The sequence below is a fragment of the Caretta caretta genome, chromosome 12 (assembly GCF_965140235.1).
Source record: "Caretta caretta isolate rCarCar2 chromosome 12, rCarCar1.hap1, whole genome shotgun sequence".
Lineage (NCBI taxonomy): Eukaryota > Metazoa > Chordata > Testudines > Cheloniidae > Caretta > Caretta caretta.
Genome location: NC_134217.1, coordinates 38,469,854 through 38,492,129, shown reverse-complemented (window position 1 = coordinate 38,492,129; position 22,276 = coordinate 38,469,854). Strand labels below are relative to the sequence as shown.

The following is a 22,276-nucleotide window of genomic DNA, read 5'->3' as shown; positions in this document are numbered from 1 at the left end:
AGGCCTCTCAAGAATCTGACCGTCATAACAGAACACATCGTCTGCCCCTGGATTGGTAGGTGAAAAGTGGAGATGGCTGCAAGATGTTCTAATGGAAGAGTGTGCCAGACCATGGTTCCTCAAATGAAGCAGGTAGTCTAGGATAGACTGTATGGAAGAGCGCAAGGGAGAGATGCAATGCACGAACGTCCAGCAGGAAAACCTTAACCAGACTGAGTTACCCGGCCAAGTGGATGAGAGCTTCCTGCTTCCCAGGAGGACCTGCTGGACCTCATCTGAGAAGCTCCGCTCCTCCAGGTTCAGCCAAGCAGCATCCACGCCAAGAGGTGGAGGGACACGAGGTTGGGGTGCAGGAGCCGCCCGTGGTCCTGTGACAGCAGGTCCGGTCGGTTGGGCAGGGGCCAGGGAGAGGCCACTGCCAGGCTCATGAACGTGCCAAGCCAGTGCTGACAAGGCCATGCCAGGGTGATCATGATAACCTATGCTTGGTCTCACTTGATCTTTGCTAGGACCCTGCTGATGAGAGGAATCAGAGGGAACACGTACATCAGGTTCCCTGACCAAGACAGGAGAAAGGCATCGGAAAGGGAGTCCTTGCCCAGGCCTTGCCGTGAACAATCCTCCGGTATTTCCTGTTTAGCCTGGTGGCGAAAAGGTCCACTTGGGGAGGTCCCCGCCTCTGGAAAACCATTCAGGCTACGTCCGGGTGGAGCGACCACTTGTGGTGAGAGAAGTCCCAGCTGAGCTGATCTGCTAGCGTGTTCTCGATGCCAGGGAAGTGACAAGCTTCCAGATGGACTTTGTGGCTGATGCAGAAGTCCCAGAGACAGAGTGCCTCTTGGCAGAGAGTCAATGAATGTGCTCCCCCCTTGCCTGCTGATGTAGAATATGGAGGCCACGTTGTCCATCAGGACTTTCACCACCTTGACCGACAGGTGAGGTAGGAAGACTCCGTATGTCAAGCAGATCGTCCTGAGTTCTTTGACATTTATGTGTAACATCATCTCCTCCGGGGACCGTATGCCCCGGGTCTGGAGGTCGCCGAGGTGTGCACCCCAGCCGAAGTCCAAGATATCCGACACCAACTCAATGGAGTGATGAGGGGGAGGGGGTGTCGAACGGAACCCCCTCTAGGACCATCATGCAATCTGTCCACCATCGCAGTACCTTCGGGGGAATGAACGACCTTGTCCAGCTGACGACCTTGTCCAGCTGATCTCTGGACTGGGAATAGACTGTTGCCAGCCATTGCTGCAGGGGCCACATCCAGAGCCTGACATGGCAGACAACATATGTGCATTCTGCCATGTGACCCATCAGGTGCTGGCAAACCCTGGCCGTAGTTAGGGGGAAAGCGGAGACTTCCACGATGAGGTCCATCAATGTCTGAAACCCTTCTAGCGGCAGGAATGCTCTGGCACAGGTCAAGTTGAGCACTACTCTGATGAATTCTATCCTTTGCACCGGTACAAAAGACTTTTTGTTGTTCACCAGTAGGCCCAAGAAGTGGCATGTGGCTTGCAGCACCGCGACATCGTCTTGGACCTGAGACCTGGAGTTGCCCTTGACTCGCCACTGATCGAGGTACGGGTAGATCTGAATATCCTGATACCTGAGGTAAGCAGCCACCATCGAAATGCTCTTGGTAAACACTCTGGGTGCTGCCGCAAGGCCAAACGGGAGGACCGCAAACTGACAGTGGTGGGGGCCCACCATAAACCGGAGGAAGCGTCTGTGACCTTGAAAGATCACTATGTGGAAGTATGTGTCCTTCAAGTCGAGGGCAGCATACCAGTCTCCCAGATCCAGGGAGGGGATGACAGAAGCCAAGGAGACCATGCAGAACTTTAGCTTCTTTAGATATTTGTTGAGGTCCCTCAGGTCCAGGATGGGCCACAGACCGCCCTTGGACTTTGGGATTAAGTAGTACCGGGAACAGAACCCCTTGTTCCTGTACTGGAGAGGAACTTCTTCCACCGCACCCAATTGCAGCAACCCCTTTACCTCCTGTGCAAGGAGACTCTTGTGAGAAGGGTCCCTGAAGAGGGATGGGAAAGGGGGGTGGGAAGGGTGGGTAGAAGTAAACTGTAGGGTATAACCCTCTATCACAGTATTGAGGACCCAGCAGTCTGAAGTTATAGCTGTCCATGCAGGGAAGAAAAAAGAAAAGAAAAGGTGGTTGGAGAACAGCGGGACAGACGGATCCAGAGTAAAGTCTGGTAGGTCGCCCTCAAGCACACCCTCAAAACGCTTGCTTGCCCCATTGTTTATTGCGGGTCAAGCCCAACTGGGCAGAGAGAGGAGGCAGGTATCTCAGCTGGCGCTTGTAGCTCCTATTCTTCTTTGGGGGAGAGGGGGGGCTCCTGGCAGGGTTGACTCTTTTGTCCCTGAGATTGCTGCGGTTTGAACCGCTTACGGGCTGGACTGGGAACATACAGCCTCAGAGTTTACAGGGTAGTGCGGGAGTCCTTAAGGCCATGCAGTTTACTGTCCATCTGCTTGCAAATAGGGCCTGGCCATCGAAAGGGAGGTCTTGCATCAATTGCTGAGCCTCTGTTGACAGACCCGAAAGGAGCAGCCAGGACGCCCTTCGCATGGAGATGGCCGAGGCCCTGGAGTCTGGAGGTGTGAGCCATGGAGTCTGCTGCGTCCAGGGCTGCTGGGAGGGTCGCTCTTGCAGCAGCCGTGCCCTCTTCAAGAATCGCCCAGAATTCCTTCTTGGACCCTTCAGGCAGTGAGACCTTGAATTTGGCAATAGACTGCCACATATTGTAGTCATAGCGGCCAAGGAGGGCTTGGTGTTGGTCACTCACCACTGAAGGCTGGAAGACAAATACATTTTTCACTCAAACAGGTCCAGTCTCTTCGAGTCTTTCTTCTTGGGTGTGGCCTCGGTTGACCCTGCTTCTCCCTCTGGTTAATGGCCTCAACTACGAGGGAGTTTGGGGCTGGACGAGTATAAAGATACTCATGGCCTTTAGCTGGCACAAAATTTTTGCACTCACCCCTTTTTGAGATGGGTAGTAGCAAGGAGGGGGTTTTCCATAGGGCATTAATTATTTTCGATACCCCCTCGTGTAGGGGTTAAGCTACTCTAGCAGGTGCCATGGAGCAAAGAACGTCGAACAGTGAGTCCGACGACTGCTTGGAGCCCCAGGTTAGAGGCAACCCTCTTCAAAAGCTCCTGATGAGCCTTGGCGTCATCTTGCACAACTGGATGTGGGGGACCCATAATCGGTTTATCCGGCGATGAGGTGGATGAAGCCAGCACCGAGGAATCCACCACATCCCCTGGTGGTCCAACTGGCTGCTCCCCTAGGTCTTCCCATGTGGGGCCTCCACCTCCAGAGGAGGGCAGGATGCTGCAGCCGATGGCTTATCTGAGGCCCCCTCCACTGACCGGGTGGCCTCGGAAGGCTGGGTGAACCCCCAAGGATTCCAGGGGTACCACGCTGCCGGCCATTGGCCCAGAGGCCACGGGGTCAGGTGCGGTGCCAATGAGGTCGACAGTACCACTGGTGCTGGGGCCTGTCCTGCAACCAGGGACTCCTGATCAGCACCAGAGTCATACACAGAGTGATCGCTGTGGAGTGACCATAACCAGCTGGCCTGGTGGCCCTCCTCAGTGCAGTGCCAGCTGCTGTGCCTCGACGCCAATCTGTCCGATTGGGACGAGTTCCTCCTGCAGAACCCTGGGGATCTTCAGAATTCAGCAGATCTGCGTCGACAGACCGGCAATCTATGCCTTACACTGCTTGACCTGTACCGAGATCTAGAGGGGAACCAGGAGTCAGAGCGGGCCAATCTTCGGTAAAATCTCCCTGATTGAGGGCATTCGCGTCTCAGTGACAGGTGCCAGCGGGAGGGTGAGCGGTGATCCCATTCCGCCGATCGGTCACAGGACCGGTGCCAAGTTTCTCCGTCGACCCCCTGCAGTGTAGACCCCGCGGGTAACTCGACCTAAGCTAAGTTATTCACGTAGCTGGAGTTGCATAGCATAGGTCGACTTACTGCGGAAGTGTAGACATAGCCTGAGTCTGAGCATACAAGCTCTAATGGATTCAGCCATGGAGTTTCACTGTTGTGAGGTGGAGAGACTCTAGATTGGGATGTTGGAGGCAGCCATGGTCCTGCAGCATCAAGACCAGGACCAGGGGCCGAGTCATAGGTGTGTCTGACAGGTCTAGAAGCGTTGTGAACCAGTGCTGACGTGACCATGCTGATGCTATCAAGATTATTGATGCTCCCTCTCATCAGACCTTCAGCAGGACCTTGTGAATGAGCAGGAAGGGCGGGAATGTATACAGCAGGTGCCCCTTCCAAGGGAGAAGAAAGGCATCTCTGAGCAAGCCCAGGTTATGATTCAGGAAGCAACAGAACTGTTGACACTTCCTGTTGCACCGTGTCATGAACAGGTCTATCTGGGAAATCCCACCTTTGGAAGATGTTGATTGCGACATCTGGGTGGAGGGACCACTCGTAGCCATGAAAGGACCTGTTGAGGTGACTGGCCAGTTTGTTCTGCAAGCCCGGAAGGTACAATTCCTCCAAATGTATGGAGTGGGCAATGCAGAAGTCCCAAAGCTTGAGGGCTTCCTGACACAGGAGAGAGGAGTAAGCACACTCTGTCTGTTTATATAGAACACTGCTATGGTATTGTCCATCAATACCAATACACATCTGCCCTGTAGATAAGTTCGAAACATCTGGCAAGCAAGGCGAACCACATGTAGCTCCCTGACATTGACGTGCAGCAAAAGTTCTGCCTGGGACCAGAGACCTTGGGTCCTGAGTCTTCCTAGGTGTGCCCCCCATCCCATCGCTGACACATCTGTGACTAGGGACAGCGATGGTTGACGCCTGGAGAAGGGTATTCCCACACATACTGCTTGTGGGTCGAGCCGCCACCGGAGGGACTGGAGGAGTGAATGTGACCAATTTGTCTAGGCGATCTCAGTTTGGCCTGTACACCTAGCTAGCCAAGACGGAAGGGCACGGAGTCGCAGCCTGCCATGCTGGACCACATATATGCAAGTAGGCATACGTCCGAGCAGTTTCAGGCAGTTTCACACTGTAGTAGTGGGGAATCTTCTGAGAAATCTCTATGATGGCACCCATGGTGAGGAAGCGAGCTTCTGGGAGGAATGCCCCGGCCTGACCGGAGTCTAGGAGAGCTCCGATGAACTCTATCCTCTGAGTGGGAGTTATGGTTGACTTTTCCATGTTCAGAATGAGGCCATGTCTGTAGAATGTCATCCGCACCAGGCTCATGTGGTCCTCCACTTGGGCCCGGGAGCGACCCTTGATTAGCCAGTCGTCTAGATACGGGAATACTTGCACTTGCCACTTCCGCAGGAAGGCTGCCATGACCACTATGCACTTGGTGAACACCCGAGGAGCTGCCGAGAGGCCAAAGGGGAGGATTGTGAAGTGATAGTGGGTGTCGTTGACCACACTCCGCACTGAAGTGCTGGGCCTGGGGTTGGACGTCGCCTGTGCCGGCTGGGGACAAAGGGCTGATTCCATGAGGAATAGTTTCAGCCTAAAGTCCCTCTCCTTCTTGGTCCTGGGTCAGAAGTCTCTGCAGATCTTACACTTATCCGTTTGATGAGCTTCCCTCAAGCACTTCAGACAGGAGTCGTGTGGGTCTCCCTTTGGCATAGGCTTCAGAGATAGGACCCGCATGGTCTGAAACCCTGAGACCAAGGCATGCCCCGGTCCCCAGGAAGGGAAACGTGGGGCGGAACACCCCAACCGAAACTTGTCTAAACTAACTAAGACTATTTGAACTAATACACTAAGATTTTTAACTATTTACAGGTAATGAGAAAAAGTCCACTATGGGATCGCTGGCTGTTAGCAAGAGAGGAGCTGTTCCAATTACCTACCGTCACTGGTGGCAAAAGGAACTGAAGAGGCGAAGGGTCAGCAGGGACCTATATACATCGCCATGAAGGGGCAACTCCAGAGGACTCCACAGCCGACCGGACAGATACCGCTGGGGAAAAACCTTCCGGCGATTGTGCCTGTGGCGCGCAAACACCTAGTTGGAATCAACATGAGCAATCACTCGAGGAAGTGCAATCTACACTCATGATAAAGCACACAGCATTTCAGTATTTGTTCAACAATTCATAACACAAAAACTGAGTCTGAATTTATGAAGACTTCATATACCTAAAATAAAGGAAATGGAAAAGGTTAAATTCAGAAGTACCTGTATCCAGCTCTAATATTCAGAATCAGGATCTAACTCTAGTTTAGGAGAGTGCTTCTGTGCATCTTAAACTAGCACGAATGATAAAATATCAAAAACCAAACAGAAGAATTGGTCTAAAAGGTTTTCAGTGCAGAATTGTGCTGCATCTAAGTACAAAGAATGATACAGGTCCACCTCGTCTGGAGCACGAATACACACACATGACACACAGCGTGGCTTGGCCAGCAAGGTAGGTAATCGATATAAATCAGTAACTCCATGATCCACCAAAAGAAGAATCAACATCAAACTTTTCATACATGTCTCTGAAGTGTTCGTGTGACAAATGAGGAAGTTTACTAACTAGACCAAGAATTCATTCAGACTGAATCCAAGAGAAACTAAAATTCTACTATTCTGGGTGACATGGATATGGGGAAAGATACACAACTTGACTACTCTCAGCACTCCAGTCTTTGATATGTTAACCAGCTTCAAAAAGATTAAATTAAAATAGTCCTTCCTTACATTCCAACAGCACTGTCAAATATGCGATCACCTTCCAAAGAATGACTGTGCTACTACTGCAGTGTCTTTGGATTTTCATCCATCCCTTTATTAGGAGCCACAGTATTTCCCCTGGCATGGAATATCACAGAAACAAATATACACTAAACTCCTCCAAGGAACAGCTGCAATTCTAAGGACATAATCACTAACTTCCTTCTCTTTCAAAGTCATCTGAATAATGCTACTAACCTTCACCAGTCTAAATTGCACTGTATTTTTTAAAGGTTTAATTTTTTTTAATATGAAAATTATTTTAAGGTGTACTTCGTTATGAAAAATACAATTTATCTTACAAGAACAAGACATTCTCCATATAGTTTTGAAGGTTTTTCCCATTTTATTTTTGTAACATTCTGGAAACTTGGAGATCTATTTTTTCACACTGAAGATAGTCCTTTTCCATTTTGCAATACTGGTTTTATTCCCCCATTTTGCAAACAGACCTAAAATGAACATGATAGATTTTGTTCAGCGCAGATCATAGACCCAATCAACCAATCTTTTCCCATGCATTAACATCAGTGGGATGACTTGTGTGATTAAGAAATGTTCACATGAGGGTTGAACAATCATGCCGTTTCAGGAGCTGATTTTCATGTAAAAATCCCACTCATTTTTAAAAGGAACTCTGTGTAGGCTGGAGCTACAGATTTGGGCCCATCGCAATTAAGTTAAAATAGCTTTGTTTGTACACCAGTTTTGTTGACAGAGAACTGCAGAGGTCCGGGAGCTGCATTTCTTAGTTCACTGATTCTACTGGCGCCAGTCCAGCAAAGCACATAAGCATGTGTGTAAGGCTAGTTACTCCTATTGTAGTTGATAGAAAATATATTTTTTTCATATTATATATAGTTTAATTACTTTTTTCCCTAGGATTCTAGTTGTAGATTCTGTTTCTATAGACTGGATTTTTCCCCCCCCCGTGTTTTGTTTTTTCTTAAAGACCTTCGATGCAGCAATTTATCTTACATTCTTTTATCATATTCCTGAATTACAACTGTACTCTAATTCTGTTTTCTTGCTGCAATGCTTTGCAAATCCATTTAAATTAACCTTTCTCTTAACTTTTAATGTTCCATATCACTGGAATGCAAAACAACTTGAAAACAAAAAGAAACATTTGTCCAGAAATATAGTTCTTGAACTCCTTGAACTGGGGACATCCAAAGCCAAAAGGCATTCCAGTTGGCACACTGGAGATACATACTAGAAGAATAAATCCTATGAATCAAAACCTAACCCACCCTGTTGACAGATTTTACTTGATTAGAGGACAAACAACACCTCATATAAAAATAAAAACAAGTTTGCATATCCCACCTAGTGGTGGAACTGTGTCATGCCGTTTTTGTTTTCTATTTAGCAACCTTAGTCAAATGCTACAAACACTGCTTTTTGGAAACAAAAAAAATTAAGTTCACAGACGCTACCTACATAGTATGCTGGAGGAGAGACTATGGAGAATAATTCCATTTTTAAAAGGTGACACCACCCCCTTTCCCTTGTCAACATGAGCAAATCTTCCTATTCATGGGTGTCACTCGAGATCTTTTGACAATGGTGCGCAATGCATTTAGCCTTGCAGTCCATGTTCTGTACAGAAAAATATAACAACCTTACAGTTTTAATCAGGGGTCGGCATAGTTAACCAATTAACGAGAAGCCCCTATGATAAAGAATCAACCACACCCAGTCTACATGTGTGCCAAATTCCAGGTACAAATCAGACTCACCACCACCACCACAAAGAGAACAGAGAACTTCCTCCACTTCTCATCCAAGTGCACAGCAACAGGGTTGACCAACTCAAAGAGCTCAATCTCACATGCTGGGCAATCTAATCTACCGACTGGACACTTTGAGGTTTGGGAAGAGGTGTTGGTAGCAAGTTAGTGGCAAATACCAGTTTTCATTATGATCTAGGATAAAGTAATATATAACTTCAGTTTTACAGTGTGAACAGCATCTTTGTAACAGTTTAAAGAGAAGGAAATCTTGGTAAACTACAATTAGCTATGGGCTGATTTTTTTCACTGTATGATTGGAAGCCATTCATTTGAACAGCTTTTACCTAGATTAGTCCAGTTGAAAAAACTGGGTAACACCAGGGTGATAACCAAAAAAAAAAAATGCTGTATCTAGGTTGAATTTTTCCAGGGAACATGTTTTAAAAGATATACAAACATGAGTTTCATTGCACTATCAGGTCCGTATATTTAGTTTGTAAATCTATGAACCACCTCTCTTCTGTCTGAACATGCTCCAAGTTTGCAGCTTTCTGTTTAAGTGATATCAAGTGTTGCACTACAGCAAACTGAAGGAACTACCTTAAATTCTCCAAAATCTTATGGGAGCTAATGAAAGTTTTGGTTGCATGTTACCTCAAAAGTAAGGGATTGCTGATGGCCATACTATGGAAAAATGATGAAGGCAGAGACAGAGAGCCAGTCAGATTCTGGACAGAATGAGTGAGAGGCTGAATGACGTCAGACAAGACAAGACTCAGAAAACCAAAACAATACACATTCTCCTACTAATAAGATATTTATTACATTACTGTAGTACTGTTCTTGGCTATTTTAAGGCTCTATACAGTTAAACACAATTCTGTTTACAGCCTAAGAACATCTTTCTATTTCTATTAGAATTCCACTAATTTTGAAAAAAAAAAATGGGGGGGGGGGGTTTAATTCATATTAACAGTAATATTATGGAACCATCAAATTCCTGGCTTCATAGATAAGGTTGAAAACCACATATTTTTAAACAGCAGTCACTAAGCATTAAGAAAATATTTTCTAAGTCTTTTTTATTAAGTTTTAATGATTGCAAGCCTTATTTGTATGTATTTACTGTCTTTAAGTCCCTTTTTAAAAACCTACCAACATCTCATGGAAAACTCAGTAACATTCTGCTTAGAAAGAATTCCTCATGTGTCAGATTTTCAGTGACTTCTTTATCTGCTCCTTTCTACTAAGTGTTCTGAAGATTAATCTTTTTTGTTTCTCAAGACTCCACCTGTTCATGCAGCTTGTTTGCTACCCAAGATTATAATCTTTTAGAGTAACATCAAATCCATCTGCACTGCAGTTAGTTGGTGTGTCATCAGGTGGGAGTCAAGAGGAACAGAGCAACTGTGGGAACAAGACTTCAGTTTTTATGCAATGTATTTAGTGAAAACATCAAAAGCACATGAAATAGTCATTTTTCAATATTTTGTAGTTTTCCCAAGAGGTGTCAGCAAGTCTTCAAGAATAACAAAACAAAAAAATAAAACCAAGAAAGAATGTTGGAAAAGTTCTACTTAATAAAGATAGAAATCAGATTCAGAATGCAACAAATTTCTGCTCTGAAAGCTAATAATGTAGTGAGGTCCGTGATTTATTACAAATCTCCTTGAAACTTCTGCTTCATTTCCCTAATGAGAATTTTAAAAACTTGGAAACTACACATTGGCATTAAAAAAAAAAGGAGGAAAGCATGAGTTATCCCAATAAATCAGCATGTTCAGCTTACAAGGGAAAACAATAGAAAGTTGAGCTTCAAGCTGCCAATTTTTACATAAGTGAGACTCCTGGCTCTATAAAACATCAGTTGCATAGCCAGATTATACTATATCACTCAATCTTATAAACAAGCCTTGTGTAATTTTGTTCTGGTCTCTGCAGCAGAAGCAGGTAGTATGACATTCCAAATCATAATCTAGGATGGCCTGATCTAGGATGCTTAGCTATGAACTCTGCTGCTTCACTATAGTTGTCAGATGCCACCACAAGATGACTCAGGAAAAAAAAATAGCTCATGTCCAAGTCACCCTTGTTCTCATTACAAGATGGCCTAGACTCACTTGAAACCGACATACCTTAGGGAACGAATTTATATAACAAGTATTTTAAAATAGCAAAACATCATAGAGCAATAAAATTGATGTGTGAATTTATAATTTATACACTCTACTATATAATATTGTAACAAATGAACCTTGATTTTGGCAAATCTGTATCACATTAATACAAGCAGCTAATCACCAAATAAAATACATAAACAACATTCAAAGTTGCTTTGAGGGGAAAGAGGAGATATCATAACCTTAAAGAATTTACTGGGGGGAAAAGGGAAAGTCTGTGTTGCTGGCACACAACTAAGATATTGTTGTGAAATGTAACACCATCTGGTTGACATAGCTCTTCTATCGGCACACAATGGTTTTATTACAATGGAGGAACTGGTATTACTGTAATGGCAGGAGGAGACAGGGGTTGAAGGATCTCATTCAGGTGTAGAATCTGTAAATCTGTGTCTGAAATACCAACTGAAGTTGGAAGTTCTCCACCGCCACCTGTGTTTTAAGGAGGGGGAGAACATAAAGAGAGAATCCTACAACAGAACAGTGAATGCAGGTTTTTAATTAGAAATAATCAACAAGTGGAACCAGTTTCTTTGAGATGAGAGATAGGGTCTTTAGTGATACATCCTATCACAGTGAAACTGAGCCAGCCATTAACAAAGCTGGGCTGACTCAGAACCAGGTCTGGATCCTTTCCAAGTGAATGAGTCTCTGGTATTTAGCTGACAGCTCTTCACCTACTCTCCAGAAGATTTGTTAAAGCAGAAATGATCTGTAAGTTAAATACATGTGTCCTTTGAGAATATACTCCTATTTTTCTTTTTGGTTACATAGCCCAGAAATTGAACTGAATTTCAGGGAAAGTCAATGTTTTCTTAACAACAAAGCTGAAGATGTTCCTAAACATTCATTACTTGCTGTCAAAAATTTTAAACTTTTTTAAGTTGATGTACTATACCTGTCACTCATATTTCATTAAAATAATTAATGGAGGGAATGCTTCTGTTTGTAGGGTATTATGCTAACTATCTTTAATTAAAATCAAAGGACAAAAGTAATTCTACAAAATAGAAAAACCAAACTGAATGCTTTAAACACACTCAGACACAGCTATACCAAGTATCTCTTCCCCCTACCTACTCCCCTGAGCAGCGAAGAAGCTATTAGCTTTTAGTTAGCCACACACTAACTGGAAATCATTGGATTCGGAATCCACTTTCTCTGATATTTAATAACAAATGCACAAAGTATTTAAGATCATTTAGTTCACAGTTATAATTCTGAAAAGTATATGTGAAGCAGGGTGGCAGGGGCCTCATCACCTAAAAAGTTTTCAGACTACCAGAAAAACAGACACAAAAATCTGAAATCCTAAAGTGAGAGATTAACTGCTAAACTTCATAGGAATGCCTACAGCAGACATGCATGGCCTTACAGAGAGAACGCAGCCTCAGGTTGAACACTAAATTCATTAGAGAATTAAAACAGTATAATTAGAAAAACCTACTGATGAAGGATAATGCTCACTGGATATCCATCAATAGGTTCCTAACCAGGTCACATACTTGTGAATAAATCTTTTAAATGTATGCTTTGTGTATAAAGCCCATTATAAGGGGACAGTTTTAAATTATATACAGGACCCTGAATTTCTTTCTAAAAAAATCTGTATTTAACAGAAACATGTATATACATAGTTTGAATAATAAGAAAGGAAGTCCCTGTAACAATAGATAAAGATAAAGGGTAGGTGACGGGATACTTGAAATGTTTTAACATACAACATTTCAGCACCTGTCATACAAGACCACAGTCTGATAAATGCAGCTTAGTTATTAAGGGAATTACCTATTGCTGACAATTATTTCTTAAGATCATAGACAATTATGAGGTACCTGTTTCAAAGAAAGAATAATCCTGACAATTATGGATCCCCTATGAGTAACTTCTATCGCCAGTAAAGCAGCAGAGGCCAAAATTTTTTTAAAAGGGTGCCTAAAGTTAGATTCCAAACTTCATAGTTAGGTACCTAAATAAGCGGCCTGTTTTCAAAAGTACTGGGCTCTCAACTGCTCCCAAAGTAGTCAGTTGGGCTGCGTGTGACCAGCAGGCTATCCAGTAGTAGATTAAAGTTGAAGTTGAAGCCTAGACAAATTCAAACTAGAAATAAAGATGCATTTGAACCATTGAAACAGTTTACCAAGGAACTGGTATCCATCATTTGAAGTCTTTAAATCAAGACTGGATGTCTTTCTAAAATATATACTCTACTTCCACCACAAGTTACTGGGCTCAATGAATGCAGGAATTACTGGGCAGAATTATATGGCTTGTGTTATGCAGTAAGTAAGAATGATCACATGATTGTAATGGTTCCTTCTGTCTGTAAAATATCTGAATCTATGGGGGTTTTTTAAGGTATCAGTATTTCGTCCAGTCTGGTTTAGCCACTTCATTAACAACCTGAGAGAGGGTGTAAACAACATGTTAATGAACTGTTTGCCGTTACTAAATTGATGTGAGCTGCAAACACCCCTCAGGCCAGAAATGCAAAAATGGAAGCGTGTATCTTGGGGGAAATATAAGCTGAAAGACATATTTATTTATAAAGTAGTAATGCTGAAGGGGAACCAGACATGACAGTGGCCAGAAAATTGGACAGAATTTGCAGTTCAACATGACAGTAAAAGAAGGACAAAGTTGTTGTTTTTTTAACCTGTACATTCATGGGCCTCACAGTATGAAGCAAGGCGGTAATAGCTTTTTTATATAATGCTTTAGTGCACCGAGAACATAGTGTTTATTTCTGAGTACCATGGGTCAGAAAAATATTCACAAACTAGTCGGAGTTCAGAGAAGAGTAATGAAAACGATCAGAGGCTGGAAAAATTGACTTATGAAAGCAAAGTTAAATATGTTTATCTTGGCTACAAATTGACCAAGGAGGAGATGGACTATGAAAACACTCTATAAATATTACAAAGTTGTAAACAAGGATAGAGATTAATTATTTAGGTCAAATTATTTATGGGAGCATATCTAGGAAAACTGAATGAAATTATGAATGGGGAAAAATTAGGCTCATCATTACACAAAACCCTTTGACAGTCAAATCTATTAGACTGGACTAATCCTCAAAGTGAAGGGGTGGACTACCAATGCTTCAGACATTTAAAACCATACTGGACAATGCACAAGTCAATATACTGTAGGTCAAGTCTGCATTTGCAGTGAAATGGATCAGATGATTTAATAGGTATTTTCCATCTCTAACCTCTATGATTCTATCTGAGAAATAAACACTAGATATTATTCTCCTGAGAACTTTTAGGGAACAGCCACATGTAACTAAGCAATTCTGTTTAATCTGTAGTAGATAAAAGTAAAATGAGATGTGATTAGAATGATATGGCCTAAACAATCAATAAACACATTAACTAGACATTTTAATATAAAATAAAGGAAATAAAAGCTTAAAAAACCCATCTAATATTTGATGCGACTTTTCCAAAGGAAGGATGAATCAATCAGTCTGGTCTAAATCAAAATGAAATGTGGAAATAGTTCCAAGCCATTCATGTACCAATGTGATATGTTTAGTCTCAGTCTAAACAGAAGTAACGTCATGAACTGGCACAGCAATTGCCTTCAAGATGAATTAATTCTACATTCTAACCAAAATGCCAAGCTCCTGACAGGTATACATAAAGCTGCAGAGCTTGGTATTGCCAGAGAGATGGATTTGGGATAGTATTGAAAAGGTACATTGGTTTATTGATGACTGGCCTGTTCTTTTCTTACCATCGCACTTTATTGCACGTCTGTGTAGCACCAAGGGGAGAACCCGCCACCATGGGGACTTGGATAGGGCTATGCTGTTTGTTCATGACGAGGTCCAATTTCTCTTCCAACGATTTGCAGGTAGCCTCTAGTGCCAGCAGCTTTGCCTCAATGCTATCCAGTCGTAGGCATATTGTCTGGTTAATGGAATACAGGAACGACTGAGGAGGAGAGAAGGCAAAAAGAGCCATTTTTAGAAACTTACAAATTTATCTTAAGGAACATACGTATAGCAAGAGCCACCTAAATATGATTGGCAAACAATTCAAGGGACACTATCAACCTTTCTAGTCACAAAATTTGACCATCCTTAAAACTGATGAAATCCAGCAGCATTATTACCATTCATAGACTTCCTGTAATTCTTCATTTAGAAGCCAACAGCTTCCAAACTGAACAATTTTTTACCTAATCATCTTATTAAGGTGACTTCACCTGCCACACCAAAGTTTAAGATGACAAGCCAAAACATTTTGCTCGCTCTCATGCATAAAAAAGAAAAGATTATAAACATGCTTCAACACACGAATGGGTAAGTATGATAAGATCTCCCCAAAAAGATAAAGTTAGCTGCTTACAAATGTGTAGAATGATCATATCAATACATTAAAACAAATAACATAACCTCAAAGGCAACAAGTGTAGCTAACTTTAATTCTATATCAAACAGCTAACTTGGACATATGCAAAGAAAGAAACAAGATCTGTTTTCCTAAGCAAATATATCCATTTTTGAAAGGCATATTCTGCAAGATTTTTCTGGAGGAAATTATGTAATTAAACAGTGATAATTAGGGCTGTCAAGCGATTAAAAAAATTAATCGCACAATTAAAAAAATTAATCACAATTAATCACACTGTTACACAATAATAGAATACCATTTATTTAAATATTTTTGGAAGTTTACGACATTTTTAAATATATTGATTTCAATTTCAACACAGAATACAAAGTGTACAGTGCTCACATTATATTTATTTTTTATTATAAATAGTTAGACTGTAAAAATAAAAGAAATAGCCTTTTTCATTTCACTTAATGCAAGTACTGTAGTACAATCTATTTATCAGAAAAGTTGAACTTACAAACGTAGAATTATGCACAAAATAATAACTGCATTCAAAAATAAAACAATATCAAACTTTAGAGCCTACAAGTCCACTCAGTCCGACGTCTTGTTCAGCCAATCGCTCAGACAAACAAGTTTATTTACGTGTGCGGGAGATAATGCTGCCCACCTCTTGCTTACTATGCCACCTGAAAGTGAGAACAGGCATTCGCATGGCATTGCTGTAGTTGGCGTTGCAATGCACAGTTGCCAACTTTCATGTGGTAAATAAGCACCCCAACATTCATAATAAGTCAAAAATCAAGCTAATCCCATTTCAAAACAAGGCCAAAACAAGCCAATCCCTAAGAACCTCAACACTCTATGTGACTAGATTCCCCCAGCATGCAGTCTGGGACTGTGGTGGGCCCACTATGCACCCCTAACTCTCTCCCCTCCTTACCTGCCCCCTTGCCCCTGCTTGCCGGGAGCCGATCAAAAAAAAAGAAGCAACAAGCTACAAGTGAAAAACTGGCCAACAAGCAACTCACAAGCCAATTAAGCCAAACACAAGCCCAATTTCTGCATTTTTTTCGTGGGTTTGGCATGTCTGGTTGCAAGATATTTACAGGCCAGATTCATCTGTCCCTTCATGCTTCAACCACCATTCCAGAGGATATGCGTCCATGCTAATGATGGGTTCTGCTCAATAACAATCAAAAGCAGTGCAAACCAATGCATATTCATTTTCATCATCTAAGTCAGATGCCATCAGCAGAAGGCTGATTTTCTTTTTTGGTGATTCGGGTTCTGTAGTTTCTGGAGCACTACTGAAGCACTTTCTGGAGCACTTCTGAAAGCATGCTCCACACCTCATCCCTCTTAGATTTTGGAAGGCACTTCAGATTCTTAAACCTTGGGTTGAGTGCTGTAGCTATCTTTAGAAATCTCACATTAATACCTTCTTTGAATTTTGTCAGATCTGCACTGTAAGTGTTCTTAAAACGAACAACATGCTGGGTCATCATCCGAGACTGTTATAACACGAAATATATTTCAGAATGCGGGTAAAACCCAGAGCAGGGGACATACAATTCTTCCCCAAGGAGTTCAGTCACAAATTTAATTAACGTAGTATTTTTTTAACGTGCGTCATCACCATGGAAGCATGTCCTCCGGAACGGTGGCCAAAGCATGAAGGGGCATACGAATGTCTAGCTATCTGGCACGTAATTACCTTGCAATGTCGGCTACAAAAGTGCAAATGCCTGTTCTCAGTTTCAGGTGTCATTGTAAATAAGAAGCAGGCAGCATTATCTCCTGTAAATGTAAACAAACTTGTTTGCCCTAGCAATTGGCTGAACAAAAAGTAGGACTGAGCGGACTTGTAAGCTCTAAAGTTTTACATCGTTTTGTTTTTGAGTGCAGTTACATAACAAACAAAAAATCTACGTTTGTAAATTGCACCTTCACAATAAACAGTTGAAACTTGTATGAGGTGAACTGAAAAAATACTATTTCTTCTGTTTATCATTTTTACAATGCAAGTATTTGTAATTAAAATAATATAAAGTGAGCACTGTACACTTCGTATTCTGTGTTGTAATTGAAATAAATATATTTGAAAATGTAGAAAAACATTCAAAATATTTAATAAATTTCAATTAGTATTCTATTGTTTAACAGTGTGATTAAAATAGTGATTAATAGTGATTAATTTTTTTAATTGCAATTAATTTTTTGAGTTAATAGCGTGAGTTAACTGCAATTAACTGACAACCCTAGTGATAATACATATGCCTTGAATTGACTTTAAGAAACAGCCAGCATGCCACCTAGTGGCCTCCATCTAAAATTAAATTTACACAGCTAGCCTAGCTTACAGAAAACATTGTATAAAATGAGCAGTATAGAACTGTTTGATAATGCTGCTGACCAGCTTGCACTCTTAATTTGGGAAGACTTGTCTGATCTTCACAGATTCTAGGGCAATCTTAAGAAGGTAAGACTATATACACCAATCTGTGTAGCAGCAGAATATTATCTACGTGTTTGTTGGTGCTCAAGACTGAAACATTACCAATACTCACGACCAATAAGAAACATATGTGGGAGAGATGGGGAAGGTCTGTGAGCACAGGGAAATCAAGTCAAATGTGGCTGGCCTGATTCAAAGAAAACTATAATTTTAAAAGAGTTTTTAAAAGGTAACCGAGCTGATTTGGCTCTGGAAGATAATGAGGTACTTAGCAATCCTCCAGCTTTTAAGCCATATGAGTGTTTGTGCTAACTACCAATAAAACACACACCAATTTCTTCCAAGAGAAAACTGACAAAATCTGATGAGACTTTCCCCCTCCCCCATAGCTTGCCTTTCCTTCCCCGCCTACAATTCTCTCCTTTTCTCCTGTCAGGGAGGCAGAAGGTTCTCATCTTCTCTCCTCCCCTAATCCCAGTGACCTCATCTCATCCCATCCCATCTTCTTCATGCCTACTCTCATCCCCTCCTTTATTCTTCTCATTCACCTCTCACTCTCCTCTGGCTCTTTCCCCATACAAACAAGCAGTATTCAGTCTCTCCCATCTTAAAAACTCCCACCCATGACCCAGCTTGCCTTTCCCTTTACTACCCCACTTCCTTTCTCCCTTTCAACTCTAAGATCCCTGAATGTGCTGTTTACAATCACTGTCTGAAGTTCCGCTCCAGTTCCATTTTAGACCCTCTCCAATCTGGCTTTTGTTCCTTGCGTGCCACTGAAACTTTTCTCGCCAAAGTCTTTAATGATATATTCCGAGTTAAAGCTCAAATCAGTATTTCATCTTCATCTCCTTGACCTGTCACAGCTGCTTTCAACACGTCAACCATGCACATATTCTTGAAATCTTGTCCTCACTTGGCTTCTTTGACTTCCACTCATGGTTCTCTTCCTACCTCAAATCACTTCTTCACTGTGTCCTTAGGAGGGTCTTCCTCATCCCCCTCTACAGCTTTCCATGTGGGATCCACAGAACTCCGTACTTGTCCCCTTCTCTTTTCCCTCTGCACCTCATCTCTGGGTGATCTCATCCGCACAAAACAAATTCAACTAACATTTCTATGCTGATGACTCACAGATCTACCTCTCTACTCCAGATCTGTCTCAGCTAGAATCCAGGCCTCTCTCTCTCTGATCTCCTTAAGGATATCTATCAATCAGCTCAAGCTCAACATAGCTAAAATGAGTTCTTCTCCCCCTTCCCCCCCAAGGCCTCCCCGCTACCTGCTTTCTCAATCACTACGGACACCACCACCTAGATTGTAAACCCTTTTTATTTTCCTGTGTTTTTTCTGCCTCGTACACTGGGGTCCTGATCCATAACTCATAGCACTGTAGTCATACAAATAATGATAAATAATTAAAATAATAATAATTCTAAAACATTTCCAAAAAGGGTAACCAGCCGCCCTCCCTCCCAGTTCACATTTAAATATACTGTTAATATTTTATTTTCCATCCTCTGTTTTTAACGTACTTTTTCCCCCAAAGAAAAGCAATTGCATGTATCTGATCTTCTGAACAACAGAAAAGTATACCATCACAACCTTAACAGAGGGATCCTGGCAGTTAATTTCTATCCGTTGGCGTTTCAGAGCAGGCTCTACATCTTCATCTGTCACCTCATGATTCTCCAATACAACTGCAAGCAAAAGTAAGCATGGTCACACCACAATTCTGGGGGCAAAATAAATTATGAAGACAGTGAAGTGACGAACTGAAAGAATCCAGCAGCACAGAGAAAAACAGCTCTAGCCTGACTTAGCTTTATGCAGAGCAGTTATTTGTTTATTTATTTTAAAATGTAACAACAATGGGCAGGTTTCAGAGGAACAGCCGTGTTAGTCTGTATTCGCAAAAAGAAAAGGAGGACTTGTGGCACCTTAGAGACGAACCAATTTATTTGAGCATGAGCTTTTGTGAGCTACAGCTCACAATGGGTAAGCACTCTACTTAGCACTTCATAAGAAAAGCACCTTTTGAACACCGAATATTTCAATTATTTGATCCATTATATGCTCTCATATTTCTCTCTGAAACAACGTCAGTCCTAAGTATTAAAATACATAACCTGGACTAATGAAAATATCCAGCACTGTACATATTTGGTATGTCCATGTACAACTTAAGTATGATGTGTTGCATATTAGCTTCTTAAATATCTCATGTAAATTATCTAGAAAAAATAATGGTGAGCTTATCTCAAGGGAGAGAAACTACTGCAATACTGGTAATTCGCTTACTTTTGAATGAGGAAAATCATCTCAATATTATGAGAAATTATGAAATAATTCTAATGGCGTATTCATAAAGAGAAACATTGAAATGCTGAGTGCAGCATGTCATGATATATCTTGATTTTAGTAAAAGCTTTTGACAGTCCCACATGACATCCTCATAAGCAAAGTTGTTCTAGATGGAATTGGTTGAAAGACCGAACTCAAAGACTAGTTATCAATGGTTCGCTATCAAACTGGGGAGACATATCTAGTGGCATCCCACAGGATCTGTCCTGGGTTCAGTACTATTCAATATTTTCATTAATGTCTTGGATAATGGTGTGGAGCATATGTTTATAAAAGTTGCAGATGATACCAAGCTGGGAGGGATTGCAAGCACTTTGGAGGACAGGATTAGAATTCAAAATTACTGTGACAAATTGGAGAATTGATCTGAATTCGACAAGATGAAATTAAATAAAGATAAGTGCAAAGTACTACACTAGGGAAGCTAAAAATCAAATGCACAACTACAAAATAAGGAATAACTGGCTAGGTGGTAGTACTGCTGAGACGGATCTGGGGGTTATAGTGTATCACAAATTGAAAATGAGTCCACAATGTGATGCAGCTGCAAAAAAAGGCCAATATCAGTCTGGGATACATTAACATGAGTGTCATATGTAAGACACCGGAGGTAACTGTACTTCTCTACTCAGCAAATGTGAAATCTTAGCTGGAGTACTATGTCCACTTCTTGGGTGCCACAATTTCAGAAAGATGTGGATAAATTGGAAAGAGCCCAGAAAAGAGCAACAAAAATGACAAAATGTTTAGAAAATCTGAACTATGTGGAAAGATTAAAAATACTGGGCATATTTAGTCTTGAGAAAAGAAGACTGAGATGGGACCGGATAACAGTCTCCAAATATGGTACGATCCATTATAAAGAGGATGGTGATCAACTGGTTTCCATGTCCACTGAAAACAGAACAAGGAAGTAATGGGCTTAATCTGCAGCAAGGGAGATTTAAATTAGATACTAGGAAAAACTTTCTAACTATAAATTCTGGAATAAGGTTCTAAGGGAGGTTGTGGAATCCACATCACTGGAGGTTTTTAAGAACAGGATAGACAAACACCTGTCAGGGATGGTCTAGGTATACCTGGCCCTGCCTCAGCACAGGGTCCTTTCAAGGTCCTTTCCAGCCCTATGTTTTGATGATTTCTACGGGATTTGTAGTCTGTTTTTTGAGAAATATATTTTAAATATTCAGCCTTCTTAAGATCTACACTCAGCTGTGAATTTCCTCATGTTGATGTAAAACCATGTTTACTCGAAAAAATTCAAGAATGTTCCAGATCTTTTTCATGGATATAGCATTTTACAGCAAACAAACTCTAATACTATAAATTAAAATAATCACTAGTATATAAATTACATTTGTATACTACATACCTCTCACCTTTTTTTAAAACTTCATCAAAAAAGTATTGATGTACCAATATAACGTTTTTGTGACCTCTCTTATTCTAGATTTTCTTTATTTACATTTGTTGTTTAAAGGTACCTATCAAAGCATCTAGGCACTTGGATATTAACATCTATTCACGACGATGCATTTGGCATTAATAAATCTTGCAGAAACCTAAGTTAAATAAATAACATAGCTCCCCGCAAACAAGTAATATGTCCTAAATATATATATTGGACAAAAACAAGAAAAAAAGTGTACCAAATAGGCTTACAATGTCTTCGGTGTTTCATTGCTTCCTCATATCATCTAATACCGCATTCCAAAGCTAGTCCCCAGTCTTGCTATGAGAACTATATAGGTAAACCACTGCACACATGCAGAACCCAAACAGCTTCATTGGAGTTCTTCATTAGTGCAGAGGTTCGTTCACCCATGTGATTCTGAGTGCAGGAATGGGGCCTTGTTAACATCAGTGTCTTCCCAAATTATGGGCACAATCCTACAAATGCTCCTCCACACATTTACACATACACATAGACCCACTACCTCCATATATGGATTGAGGCCAATAACTAGCATCCAATACTGACATTTTCCTTTAACAAACTCACTCTCAAGAACAACGAATGTCACAATAATGCTTTTGGAGGTGATTTCAATCTGCTACCACTTTGGTACAATACAAAGAATTTCAATCATGTAAAGGAAGAAATAATAAACACCAACTATAAAGCTATGGTTCATAACTTGTTGGGTAGCAATTCTCATTTGGAGGAAAGCCTGAGAAAGATGCTCAGCAAGAAGAAAAACTTACTGTAGGCAATGTTTAACCCTAGATTTTTTACACAAAACTACTTCTGTACAAAGAACAGGGAGAGGATATAGCCCTCTATTTTTAAAGATGTTAAATGCAAAATGTTAAAAAAACTGTTCTAGAAGGAAAATTCAGGCCATGTTGATAAAGTTACTGGAATGTAATGTTAACAAACTCATTTTTAAAGGCAGAATTAAATTCTCTAGGAAACTTTTGTACCATTT

At 41.5% G+C, this 22,276-nt stretch overlaps 1 protein-coding gene across 4 annotated transcripts in view; it reads right to left on the bottom strand.

Annotated features, from left to right (window-relative positions):
* The window catches only part of BANP (BTG3 associated nuclear protein), a 275,918-nt gene that overhangs the window by 201,799 nt on the left and 51,843 nt on the right, over positions 1-22,276 (bottom strand). For all 4 annotated transcript variants that reach the window (XM_075118461.1, XM_048816312.2, XM_048816313.2 and 1 more), the window contains 2 exons: positions 19,089-19,183; positions 14,418-14,617 (listed from right to left, as the gene is read on the bottom strand). In XM_075118461.1, coding sequence (XP_074974562.1) covers positions 14,418-14,617; positions 19,089-19,183 — 295 coding nt within the window. The remainder of the gene's footprint in view (positions 1-14,417; positions 14,618-19,088; positions 19,184-22,276) is intronic.